The sequence below is a fragment of the Triturus cristatus genome, chromosome 8 (assembly GCF_964204655.1).
Source record: "Triturus cristatus chromosome 8, aTriCri1.1, whole genome shotgun sequence".
NCBI classification, from domain to species: domain Eukaryota; kingdom Metazoa; phylum Chordata; class Amphibia; order Caudata; family Salamandridae; genus Triturus; species Triturus cristatus.
In genome coordinates this window covers 144,651,785-144,665,976 of record NC_140591.1, presented here as the reverse complement: position 1 = coordinate 144,665,976, position 14,192 = coordinate 144,651,785, and the positions used below count along the sequence as shown (strand labels likewise).

General features: G+C 41.7%; 1 protein-coding gene across 2 annotated transcripts in view; it reads right to left on the bottom strand.

The window, feature by feature from the left end:
- Positions 1-14,192, bottom strand: part of LOC146801700 (uncharacterized) — a 51,956-nt gene that overhangs the window by 19,839 nt on the left and 17,925 nt on the right. For both annotated transcript variants that reach the window (XM_085621162.1, XM_085621163.1), the window contains exon 2: positions 5,127-5,234. In XM_085621162.1, the coding sequence (XP_085477288.1) occupies positions 5,127-5,184 (58 nt within the window). In that variant the 5' untranslated portion in view covers positions 5,185-5,234. The remainder of the gene's footprint in view (positions 1-5,126; positions 5,235-14,192) is intronic.

Here is a 14,192-nt window from a genome sequence, read left to right as displayed (position 1 = left end):
ATTTTCATAAGGTGTAGTCAACATTTTGCATTGGTTTGCTGTCCATCTGGTGTATTAGTCTATATACACACAGATGCACAAATGTTAGGTCACGACCACCACTCTTGTTTAAAATTGTAGCCTTAAACATCTTGACATTTCCGCAACTTGGTAAAATGAAGGAAATTGATGTAATGGCTGGATTGCAAACCTGTAATCTTATCTGCTAAAACCATTGTTTTGTCTCCCTGCCATTAAACCTCTAACAATGCTTAATTTAACAGTGGTTGCAGGTGGGGCACACTAGCACTCATCTTTAGGGTCCAGCACTTATTTTTCCTACCCAGACTTTGACACAGAGAAAGAGAAAGAGAGAGAAAACATAAAAGAGGAGAAGGAGCAGGAGGGAAAAAAGACAGTAAAATAGTGACAAAGAAAGAAATCAGTGTTGAACACAAACTTGAAACAGTCAGATAAACTGGCGGGAGTGTCTGTTGTTGGATGAAAGAAGCATGACGTGCAATCAAGACGATGCAGCCTTGATATTCATCACCCTGACCTTCAAAGCACTGGCTTCAGGCTTCTGAGCAAAACTTTGGACCCCAGAACTTAGGGCCACATGTATCACAATTCCATTTTGTATTCCCTAGATAGCAAATTTTAAGAAATCACTATTTAAGGAATGCAAAATGGTATGTATGGAAGTAGCGGTCACCTAATAGCGATTCCTTAAGATTCACAATCGCAATTAGGTAATCGCTATTAGATAAATCTACTCCGTTCCTTCCTATTAGCCAAAAGGCCCATAGTTGCGAATGGTTTTGCATTACCTAATTTGCGGTTACCTATGTGGTAATCGCAAATTAGGTAATGCAAACCCAAGGGTGCCCTCCTGAAGCACCCCAAAAAACAAATGTGCACATGTAAAGCACACACATGGCTCTTTAAAAAATGCATTTTGGTGCATTTTTTTTAAAGTGCACATGGTTACCATTGACTTGAAGTCGATGGTAATAGTATTTCCTAAATGCGCGGTTTGCATTTAGAAAATGCTTTGTACATGTGATAAGGGAATCGATTTGTAGTCGCAATTATTTTCATACATCATGAAAGGCTATTTTGCATTCGCAAATGGCCGAATTTTGCAATTTGAACTGTGTGTGAATGCAAAATTGTTTCATACATGTGGTCCTTATTCTTTTACAAATCAAGCAATGATTCCCCCACCTCCCTAACCGATCTCAGTGGGTTTCCCATTCAATCAGAGATTGATTTACATCCTGCTTATATGTCAGGAACTGAAGAGGGGAGAATCAAATCCCTTTTTGATTAAAAAAATTAGCCTCTGTAATTTTTCGCAAACACATGTGAAGGTATGTACAGGAAAAACAGCAGAAACAGCTGAGTGATGGTTCACCTTGGATAAGGGATAGGAAGCCTAGAAATAAGGTTATCAAAGAGCACAATTAAGTAATCCAGAATTATTAATAAACACGTATTACTGTTATGTATTCCTCTTATAGCAAGGGTGAAATACCAGCCGTATGAAGGGGCAGATTTACAAGCCCCTTGCGCCTCATTTACGTTGCCGTTGCGTCACTTTTGCGCCATGGTGCGGGGTACTTACAACGTGTCGCATCTGGGAGATGCGTCACGTTGTAATGCCCTGCGCCACATGTAGGCGTTCCTGCACGGGGGGGCATTCCGGTGCAGCAACGCCTCCTAAAAGTGGGTGAGTGAAATCTACAAGATTTTACTCAGTCACTTTTAGGCCCATGCTGCGTCAAAACCCTGCGCCTGCCTGAAGCAGGCGTAAGGATTGATGCAGCATTAACAAGATAGGGCCCCCCAGAGCATTGCTGGAGCTGCGTCGCAACTCCAGCAATGCGCCACTTTTACGGCACAGATGCGTCACGCATCTGTGCCGTTTTTGCCCCATGGTGCGCCGCATTGTCAATGTGGCGCATCCATGGTGGCGGAGCTGTGGCGCACAATAACTGGCGCATCCCTGCTGCTATGCAGGGATGCGCCAGGTATTGTAAATATGCCCCGAAGTTTTTAGTGAAGTTTAGCAATTAGCACTTCTGTTGCTAAATAATCCTTTTCTGCTTTAATTACAAACATACACTCTTTTTTTTTTTTTGTGGGTTTCAAGCGATCCAAACGATCTCTTTTATTTGCATGGTTTTTTTTTTTTATACAATTGAATTTTCCGCACAATAGAAAACTTGATCCACTTGTTGCATTTTAACACATAGTACTTGAGGGTATTTCCTTCTTAACATACAGTTTACATTCTTTCTATGTCGCAACAAACATACACTCTTGAAGTGAAACAATATTTACCTTTCTAAAGAAAAAAACGGTTCAAATTTTGAAACTGAAATAAAAAACTGTCCATATGACGGAATAGTTCAAAATAGGCTTTTTCGACACAGTCAACCTTACTTACTGACTTATCGTCAGAACTCAGAAAATATGTTTATTTCTTTGTGGGTTTAAAGTTACATTATCACAAAAAGTCTTGCCGAATATGGAACCTCATGTACTAAGAATGTATTTGGTGAAAGTGCTCACAATTTTCGCACTGACTTTCACCAAATGTATTGGTATTTTGTGAATCGACCTATGGTCTAGATGGTTGGTTCCTAAAATACCAAATTATAGGGGGTTGGAATTTGACCTATCTCATGAATATTAATCAGGGAGGTGAGAAATTCCGATCCTCTACCATTTGCTGCCACCACAATGTCTGTGATTCCATTTAGAGTCCAGACCATTTTGCGGAAAAGAAACAGATGAGTTTTATCAAAAATGTAAAGTTTGCAACAATTTTTACGAGTAACAAGTGATCCCATTGACCACTGCCTACTCCTAAGAAACGTTTTGTCATCATTCCCAAAGAGAAAGGGGGTCCCTTTTACGAATGAGTTACTACTACCTTTCAGTAATTGGCAAACTATGAGGGGCTTCTTTATGAGAGGCTTGCGTCGCCGGAACATCACTTTTTTTATGCTCTGGTGTTGCAAGCCTCTCAGTCATATCTATGAGGCGACACAAAGCCACTCTGTGTGGCTTTGCATGGCCTCATAGAGATGGAGTGAGACAGACCAGCGCAAGTCTCTGCCTTGCCTTACTCTGTGTCAGGGAGACGTTCCGTGGGCATTGCGTTGGGTTTTCACACGCGGCACCCATGGTTTTTTGACGCTGCCCCAGATTTACTTAATCACGTAAACCTGGGGCAGCGCCAAAACCTTCCACCTCCGCAGAGCAGGCGAAACGAGGGGAAATATTTTTATTTCTAGTAGTGTTTTCCTCTTTCCGTGTGTGCTGCATTCTACAGCACACATAGAAGGAGGAAAATACCCTTTCCGGCATAAAACAATCCTGCCTGCAAAAGAGGCACCCTTGCACCATGGTGCAAGGCTGCCTACATTTGCGCTGGGCAGCGAATTGTGCACCCGCACAGGCAGAAAGGACAAGAATGCACCGTATTTCAGCAATAGGGCGCCTTCCCACCCATTCACATTGGCATAGTGCAGCGCAACAAGAAGATTTGCGGCGCTGCTGTACTCCAGTTCGTCATAAATATAGGGCCTTTATTATTTTGCGACCATAGGGACTCAGTCTTTGGAAGGGACGTCCTAGACATGCCAGATTCAGTATGGCTTCCTCAACCCATTTAGCAATTCAGAAAACCTTTTCCAAATCGCTAAATGGGTTCAGTACATTCAAAAAAGGATTTTAGCATTAACAAACCCTCAAATTAAAGGGTTTGTGAACGCTTGAAGTCCTTTGTACATGAGGCCCCTTGTCACTTCTTGCAGTTTAAATTGAAGATGTGCAATTGCCTTTTTACTCTAGCATCTTTACAAAATCTGCACACTCTGGGGCTTATTTACAACCAGTGCACTGCCGGAACGTCACTTTCCTTGAGGTTCTGGCAGCACACTGGGCTTGCCCATATCTACGAGGCAGCGAAAAGCCACTTTGCATCACTTTTCATAGCCTCGTAGATATGGAGTAAGCAAAGCAGCGCAAGTCAATGCCTTCCCTTACCCTGCGCTAAAGAGGAGTTCCATGGGCTTGTGGTGGGTGTTCCCCCAGAACACACAGGTACTTTGGCGCAGCCCCAGATTTATAACAGCACGTAAACCTGGGGCAGCGCCAAAACCTTGCCCCCTATTTTTACAAGGACTAAGGGGCATATCAACAACAACCGGCGATAATTATCTCTAAGCGCACTTAGCGCTAGGATAATTATCGCCGGCTAGCGTGAATTTTTATCGCTGAGATAGCGTGCTATTAGCAACGCTTATCTCAATAGCGATAAAAATCCTCACGCTAACAGGCTAACGTGAGATTATCGCTGGAAACCCAGCGATAATCTCACGTTACCTTGTTGATAGGGACAGACAAACTTAGCCATGATATCCTCCTTCCATAGGATATCATGGCTAAGTCTGAAAAATACCAGACGTAAGAAAGCAGCGTTAACCGCGGTTAGCTCTGCTTTTTTTGTCTCTAACAGAGTTAGCGACATTCTTGATAATAGGAGAAATGTCGCTTAGTGACATTTCTCCTATTATTTTACTCTGGAACGCCCCCTTTGCATCTCATTAGAGATGCAAGGGGAAGCGTAGAATAAAAGGGTGCTAACATGCAAATTTGCATGTTAGCACCCTGTTGTTGATAGGGCGCTAGTTTTATCTCTCCTTTTCTGGCTTTTAAAGCCAAATAAGCAGAGATAAAGCCCTTGTTGATATGCCCCATAGTTGTACCAAAATATTTTGTGATTGATAATATGTCATACAACTATTATTCAGGATTAATGTACCAACATGTCTTCCTACATTAAGACAATCTTTAAACCCTCTTCTGCCACAAATGTCAGTCTTAAGACTGTCTTAGGCCAGGAGGAGCAGTCTTTAGATCATGTGAATTGAGGACAAAACTCTTCACAACAGAGGCCTACCTTTCCAGACATCAGAGGCTCTTAAGACTAATGGCTGAAGTTTTATCCAGATTTAGCACATTAAGCCAGTATATTATGTGTTGGGTTGTCTTCGAATTGGTAGTATTTGGCCAATTCCAGGCTTCTGAACATCCAACAGTTCAGTCATTTCTAACATGTTTTCGGAACTCACCTGAGAGCGTTGTCCCAAGAATAAGAACCAAAGCCACAGCCAAAGCCCTGGAATACATGGTTCAGTCTCTGGCCTGTAGAGGGCGCTCACGACTATTCTGTAATTTAACTATAATATAAAACAAAAGAGAGTGCAAGTTAAGATGGGTTGGCGTAGGGGACAATTATGACAATAAAGTAAAACAAAGAGAAAGTAAGTTAAGTGTTGTCGGAGCTCTGCCGACAGCAAGTCAGTAATATGCAACAAAGGAAGAGCGATTTAAGTCGGGGCTGGCATAAGTTTAAGATGGATGATGAGGAAGAACAACCTGTTTTTTGGGAAGCAAAAGTTCAGAAAAACAACTCCTACGGGACTTTTAGATGCAAAAGCATGTAAGCCATCCGTTTCATACCTATAAGATGCAGAGTAAGCAGAGAAACAGAATATTCTAGAGTCAATATATTAAACCTTTTGCATATGATTTTTGCCACACTCAGTCGTTGAAATATAGGATTTAAAACATGGGGGATATGTACAAGGAAGTGGCAGAGCGTGTTGTTAGCCTCCTTGGCTTAACGCCCCTCTCCGCCACTTCTTGAAACGCAAGGCTGCACCATATTTACAAGAATGTGGTTCAGCCTTGCGTTTGCCCCTGCGATGGTGCTAAGTTTAACAACTTAGCGCCAATGCAGGCACTCTTGCACCAGAGTGCAAGGGTGTCTGTGTGCATGGGAGGATTGTTTAGGTGTAGGAAGGTGTCTCTTCCTGCACATAAACAATCCTAAAATGTCATTTTGTAACTTTCATGTGTGCTGCTTCATGCAGCACACATGAAATTGAGAAAATTGTAATTTTTCAAAAGGTTTGTTTATCTTCCTGTACATAAACAAACCATGAAATGTTTCTTTTTTCCATGTGTGCTGCACAAGGCAGCACACATGGAAAAAGGAAAAACTAGGAGTAATAATGCATTCCTCCTCGTTTCGCTAACTTAAGTCAAGGGTTTTCCTGGTCTTCATTTTGGCGCTGCCTCCTATGTATGCCACCCTTGTACATAGGGGGCAACGTCAAATACAATGGGTGCTGCGGTGGAACGCCCACCACAACAACCACTGCACACCCCTTTCACGCATAGCGTTAAGGGACACCTTATGTACAAGGCAGCGTTAAGTCACGTTAAGTGGCTTATCGCTGCCTTGTACATAAGGCATAGCCCCTATAGCCACCACAATGTCTGTAAAAGTGACGTTGTGGTGGTGATAAGGGCTTGTACATATGCCCCATGATTTTCACTGATGCAGAGAACATTATACTATATAACAGTTGCATCTTGGAAAGAGCCATTAGTTTCTGCTCAGCACCTGGCAGTTCTAAAAAGCAGGTGATCAGAGGGGTCACTGTCGGGCTCCACCCTCAGAGTGAAAAAAAAATCTTAACTCTGCAGCATTGCCACCCTCCACTGCCTTTGATGGGGCATATCAGCAACAACCGGCGATAATTATCGCTAAGCGCACTTAGCGCTAGGATAAGTATTGCCGGCTATCGCTGGTTGATATCACCGCTTATCTCGTTTGCGGTAAATAAACCAGCAATAGTTGCAAAAAGGTGCGATTATCGCTGGCTATCCAACGATAAACGCATAGGGACAGGGGTTACCTTGTTGATAGGGCTGGGTGGTGGTCTCAGCCCTATAATCCACCACCCATTGGCTAACATTGTTTGGTCAAAGGAAAAGCAGGCGTAAATAACCTGCGATGAGCGCGGTTAGCGCTCCTTTTATCACCGCTGCACAGGTTAGTGTGCAGGTTGATAATAGGAGTAATGTAGCTTAGCGACATTTTCCTAGAAATATATCTGTGTTACGCCCACTTTGCATCTCATTACCGATGCAAAGCTGGGTGTTGTTGTAACAGGCGCTAATTCAGCAAAAGATGCGATAGCATGTCTTTGCTGATAAGGCGATAAAATTATCGATGCTTTTCGCCCGATAACGGACGCAAAAGCGGCGATAATTTCATAACGCCGCCATGATGATATGCCCCGATGTTACTTCAAAGAGACTCGTGAAAGTTCTTTCACACTCATCATTTCAGTACTTTTTTTTTGCTCTTTTATATTGTGCGAATCCGACCCAAAGGTGTTTAAACCCATTTCATGGGCACCAGCTGCATTACACATGGACATATTCTTTTTTTGATTTACAGGGTTTTGAGACGGCTTGAGGCTCGAACCTACTGCTGGAGCTCCAAGTCGCAGCTCTAGTTATGCCACAGTCACTCCCAAAAGAACTGAGGCATTTTCGGTGTTACAAACAACGAAGTCCTAGTTGTTACTTATTTACCTTATGCAACTAACAACCATTGGCAAAGCCAATAGTCCTGGCTTATTGAAGGTGTAATGTTACGTGTTGTATTATATATCTGGATGCAATGACAGAAGCAGCAAAATACCAGTTGGATGGCACACTATGTTAAGCACAGATTTTTAGCTTAAGTGTTTAACCCCTTGTGTGCCCCGCCCTTTCCCCGCCCTGTGCCGGGCGTTGAATTAGCGGGCGGGGTTCATGACGAGATAGTCTCGTCATGGGCACAGCGCAACCGCGGCCCATGACGAGACCATCTCGTCATGGGCACTCAAGGGGTTAAAGCCACGCTCTTAATTACACCACCCCTTTGAGAGACCCCCCCCCCCACACACACACACAGTTTTTCATCCCACTTAAAGTCCTGGTTATAGGGAGAACATTTTGTTATGACGCCTTCTACGAAGCAGGAGTGGCAGCACTGTGCCCAAGAAGTAGGACAGAATGGATGACGGGATTCACACGAGCCCCTCCTGCTCATTATCCCTGTCCAATGGGCAACATACACTAACCTATGCTCCCCAATGGGTATTGGACTCGTCCGGACACGGATCACCGCTTCTGCCGAACTTGAACCGGGGACGGTGTTTGATACGTCCGTTGCGATGTCGAATGTGGTGTATCTCGTATGATTTGCTCTGTTTCAAACAATCATGTACACAAATGTTTCGATGTATGCCATACCTAGTTTTAATTTTTTGTTGTTAAACCAATAAATATGTTTGTGAACAAAAAAATGTGTTGTTATATGGAGGAATAAGGAATACATGCCTACACCAATAAATATACATTCACAGAAAAAAACGAACAGTTAAGATAAAGTTATGGTTAAAGGAAAATAACCTAAAAAAATGAAATTGTCCAGGAAGGGTTCAATATGCAAACCATGCAAACCAAAACTTTCCTCCAAATGGAGTGCTCATAAACTCCCCCATGAAGTGGCAGAGGATTTAACAATTGACTTCAATGCCATCACTGGTGATGGTAGATATGAACTTACAAATGACAAAATTGATCGCTAAAGATGCATTGTAATTTTTGTCTCTGAATATTCATTATTATCAGGGGAGTAGTTTCGCGCGGAGCGGGGGTGTTTGGGGTGTTGCATTCCCTCACAAAATGTATTTTCTGGTAGATTGTTGGGTACAGGTGCTTTCCATCAGGTATGCTGAGGTGTCTCTGACTTACTGCCTTATCCAGCCAAAATTGTTTTGTGAAGCCCATAAAGCAGTCCCCTTGATCTCAGACTTTTGTCCGAATGCTGCTAGCCTCGCTGACACTAGGACCTGCTTTTACCCTTCCTTCAGAAAGCATATCCGGTCACCCATTTTTCCTAGGTCTTTCTCATTTCCCTAAACCCTCCTCTATAGTCTTCTTCGCCTACCTCATGCCTATTCAATGTCTTGTTAGTAAGCAAGTTGAGGGCCACAAGGTTTAATTCATATGCCCGCAAGTCGAAGGGTTGTCGGGAAAACTGTAATTTCCTCTGCATCTGGCATCATTCTACCAACTTGCATCAAGACAATGTATCCACAATTAGATTCATTCAGCCTTCTACAGAGAGTGCAATAAAAGAAATGCTCCATTTTAAACATTGCAGTGTCAAAGCCTTGAGCCTCCTCAAGACACAGGACAAGTCATGACCTGACCATCAACCCTCTGTCAGACAAACTGCCCCCAAAACCAGTACTTCCTGGTGCATCTGTGTACAATACCAGTAGGCCTATTGAAACTCTTTCACTTACTTATTAAAATATTCCAAAATAGCATCCCACACTTTCAAATCGTTTTTTCACTCCTCTGGACAACATGGTAAAATGTGCCCTTCTCTTCCACCCCAACGTAGCTCTTCACAGGCTTCTCAGCTCCAAAAATCTTATCAACATTTGCTAGCACAAGATTTGCTGACTCAAGATTTGTGCAATGCTGCAAACAGCAAGGCCCTCAAGGGGAATCAGATTTTCTTGCAAAAATCATTCTCTTAAAACAATGCTACCTCCTTTGTAGCAACCTGTTGGAAAGTGGATTATTAGTAATGATAATTATTTACTTACCACTAATAATAAGGTCATAAACACAATAAAAGGGTCAATCAAAGTCTCAATAAATTATTCCCTTGCTCAGCTCTTGGAAGCTGACAACGAGCAGGCAGTCATTACTTAGGAACAGCTGAGTAAAGCATTTAAAAACACCAATACATCAAATAAGTAGGACGCAGCACACAATAAAAATCCAACTCTACTTTCTAGAAAATAAGATACAACTTTACAAACAAATAGATACCAAAATGACAAAAATCCAATGTAAGGAACCGGAGATATGAATTTTTGAAGAATAAGCACTTTTTAGTGCATAAAAACATGTAGCTCCACTTTGGGACGTTTGGTCGCGCTTGACAAGGACAAAGTCCGGCCGACGGCGATAGAGCCCTGGTCAGACACACTAAGCAGGAGGCCTTGGTCTAAATTTTACTTTTACACTTCAAAACTTTTCTGGAGGGTTTTCTCTCAACATCAAGCGAGGATCCCCTTAAGGCCAGATTCAGTGCAGATTCGTCGGCTTGACTTTCTACGAGGCAACAGAAATTCTTGAAGTCTGGAGCTCCAGTGGTTTCAGTGGGCCGAAAATTAAATTAGGCCAGGTTGAGGTTGCAGGTAGCTGACTTGAATCTTGACTTTGAATCTGTCACCTTATGGAGCTTTTTCCAAAAGGTTCACCAAACGTCTCCAAACTTCTGGATCTTCCTCCAAAAGGTCTCCTTGAGGGTTCAAAGTGTCCACAACACCAATCCAGGGGTCTAGAATCTCTGAGGTGGTCCTTGGGATGTTGTATTGGGATTTCAATTCCTATGATGCACCAGGCCAAATCCTTAAAAATACACTGGACGCACTCCAGGATGGGGAGTTCTTGGTGGAGATGATGCAGGTGGGCGTTGTTAACCTATAGCTTGCAGTGAGTCAACATGATAAATGTTTAGGTGGGTGAGTACTTGCATGTGTGTGTCAGTGGTCATGTGAGTGGTTGTGTGTGGCGTTTGAGTAGGTGTATGAGAGGTTGTATGGGGTGGTTGTGTGAATTCTTCTGTGGCTGATGTCAACAGTGATGTCACCAGTGATGTGTTTTAAGATGTTATCGGTGATGGCATCAGTGATGTCACTGACCATGTAATGGGTGATGTAATATGTGAGGTCATAAGCAGTGCATTATAGTTATAGTTAGCTGAGCTAACTATAACTGCTAAATTTCACTGGTTTTGAATGAGTGAAATCTAAGCCTTACTATAACATCCCTGTAACCTTTTGTTTTTTCAGTGGAAAACAAAAATATGTATATATGTGACCTCACCCTTAATGTTACTGATGCAGTTTCAAATGTCTTATATAATATTACAGATGAGATTAAATATTATTTACCCATACATCTATGAAAGAGATGATTGGAGTATAATATATTGGTTTGAGCATGTATTGTTATTTAATGATGTTGTCCTTTTGGTGTTGCTATACAGTAGGATAAATATTGTGATGCAAAAGGCATGACATTTGATGTGCTACTCATGAAAGAGGTGTTGCGCAGCGGCCAGAGCGGCTGACTCCTGTGTGCGAGGCTCACGATTCAGCATCATGTGACTCTGTGCAATAGCTCACTGAATCTCGCAGACGGCCCCCAGCACCTTGAAACCTTATGGGGTGATATGTGCGCGCTTTGCAAATATGGATTATTAATATTATCATGCTTATTGCTTTCATGTCTGTTCTGTGAGTTATGATTTGCAGTATTAACCATAATTTACCCATTTCAGTAGTTTTTACATTTTAATTCACAACCATAACTCCTCCTTAACTGTATTTTGTCAGAGAATTTCTAAGGTTTTATTTAACCATATTTCAAATTATTATAATCAAATCTAACTATAACTTCATGTTGACCTTTGTTTTTTTCAATGATTTTTTTTATCATATACAAGATGCAACAGTTTCCTGTGCCCAACCAACCATGGGCAACCAGTGCCTGCCACACACAGCTTTTGGCTTTGCACCGTAGGATTTGGCCTCAAAGAAAAGCCTGCAACCAAGCCCTGCATTCAAATCTCTAGAGGGTAGTCAAATCAGTGCATAGACACTGTACAGGGACTTTTCATTATTTATATTATCTAGTCCACAAAGGGGTTCTTTGCAGCAATTTGGAAACCAGCAAATGTTTACTCACTGATAAAAATCCTTCTATAAAGGCTGAAGACTTCACCCATTCTTCCTGCTTCCTTGGCAATATATGGGTAAGACTGGACCTTTTAGAGGATCACTGACACAATATCGAAACCAAAAACATCGTGATATAGAAATATTGTGTCAAAATATCAATCCCAAATAATATTGTTTATCTATACTTATAAAAATAGGTACAAAAAAAATGAAAACAAATCTCGTTTCACAATAATATCGATTTTTAATGTATATACTAAAAAACAGCAATTATTAAATATGTTAACATATAACATTAATATAATGTGAATTAAATATGTTTAAGTAATATTTAAACATATATATATATTTATAACAAAAATGCAAATGTATTTAAACAAACACACACATACATGAATGTGTGTATATTTATATACATATATATCATATAAAACTATTGAAAAAATCATTATGATCTATATTTTAATATTCAATTTTTTAAATATACCAATATAACAAATACATGACGGAAAATTATAAAGGCAGTCAGGGTTTGCAGGTGAATTCTCTCATGCACACCATCACGATGGTAATGCATTGGAAAGGCAAGCAACAAATAACTGAATTTCCATCATATTGGGAAAGGGTGCCATATACCTTTGTGATTGGCAATTTGAAAATATGACTGAGTCATACATGCAATTGATTTCTATAAAGGCATCGTGGAAATATTGATGATAAGCGCTAATCCAAAGGCACCAAATTGGTAACAGTGAGGGGACATTGTTTCACTTACTCAGCAATTATGCATTATGGGCGCTGTGGTCCAAACAACAGAACTAAGGTCAGTGAAAGAAGCAAAATGCAAACAAAGATGATAGAAATATAATGGACTTACCAGTACATCTAAAATGTTAAAAAGATTCCCTGACTTCTTTTGAACAAGGCAAAGCAAAATCAACTTGGATATGTACTTTGTGATCACGAATCTGTACCTAAGTATTTGAAAAACTGTTTGTCCCTCCTCACTGTTGCTAGATTGACTATTTAAATGTTGAACAAATGGCCACCCCCTCCTAAGCATATGATTAAGACTCATGTTTGGAGTCGAAACGCGTAATGCTCTACTATCTTGCCAGCATTAAACATAACCTGTCTCTATTGATTGGCTGGAGGGCCTGTGTCACGTAACAGAAGGTTGCAGTTCGTATTTTCATTTGGAATATATATATATATATATATTCTCTCCACAAAAGTTTCCCTTTAGGATTTGCCACTCACGCAGGGGTTACTGCACTCGATGCCACAGGTGGAAGGCTATCAGCATGTCTTCAAGCCTTTCAGCACTGCCATAAGCGTTTCGAGCTGTAAGGAAGCTCTTGTTCACTGGCACAATGAATGACTAAGCAGGTGAGTATGGAACATCTACTTTATTCAATTACAAGTCCCACCCATGTAGGTGTCGCAATCGGGCATTCTGGATACTGTAGTTTCCCTCGTATGCCCACAGACTCGAAATGTTCCTTAACGCAAGTGCGCTGCTTCCACGAACAAAGTTTCAAAATGCCAACCCGGTTGGGTGGAAGGTCTCGAGGGCACCACTGATTACTCCCCCAATTTCTCCGTTGCTCAGACCCCCCGCTTTCTTGAGAATGCTCGCAAGCAAGAGCACTCCAGATCCGCTGGATCAGCGGTGGTGCAAATCCGCGACCGGACTGGCCGCATTTATTCTCTCCACAAAAGTTGCCCTTAAGGATCAGAAGTGGAGGGGGCCTCACCTACGGAGTACATTGGTGAGCAGTCAGTGATTTTCCTTTGACTTTCACCCACTGGGGATGACGACTTTCAAGTAGATATCCCACTGAGGATTAATTTTAATGGGGGCAGCAAAACCCACTTGGGTTTGGATGGAACCGCAGTCATCGCTGGCACATGGACTATAATTACCACAATGCCTTGCCTGGTGATGCCCATTGGGGCGGGACTGTGTTAATTAAATAAAGGTGTTCCTAAACTTCATGCTGCCTCTGTTGTCAATGCAAGCCAGTGAACAAGGGCTTATGGCTTGAAACGCGTTTGGCATTTGCATTTGGAAGCTGAGGTGTTTTGCTGACAGCTGCTGCCGGAGGTGTGTGTGCGGATTCCCCCCCAGGAGTGACATCTTTATTGGGGACACCCGTTGTTGTTATATATATATATATATATATATATATATATATATTCACTGAAAAAACCATAGTTTTCAGGGGCGTTATAGTTAGCTGGACATTTCCCTCGTACAAAACCCTAGAAATTCCCCCGTTATAGTTAGTTCAGCTAACTATAACTCACGCCCCCACAATGCACTGCTGATGACGTCACATATTACATCACTCATGACATGGTCGGTGACATCACTGATGACATCACTGATGACATCTCAAATGACATCACTGATGACGTCATCCATGTGATAAATTAGTGCAACTTCTCACACCCTAATATAACCTTTGATACACCGACTCAAAATTTCAGATGGCCATTTTGAAAACCATAGATACTCCA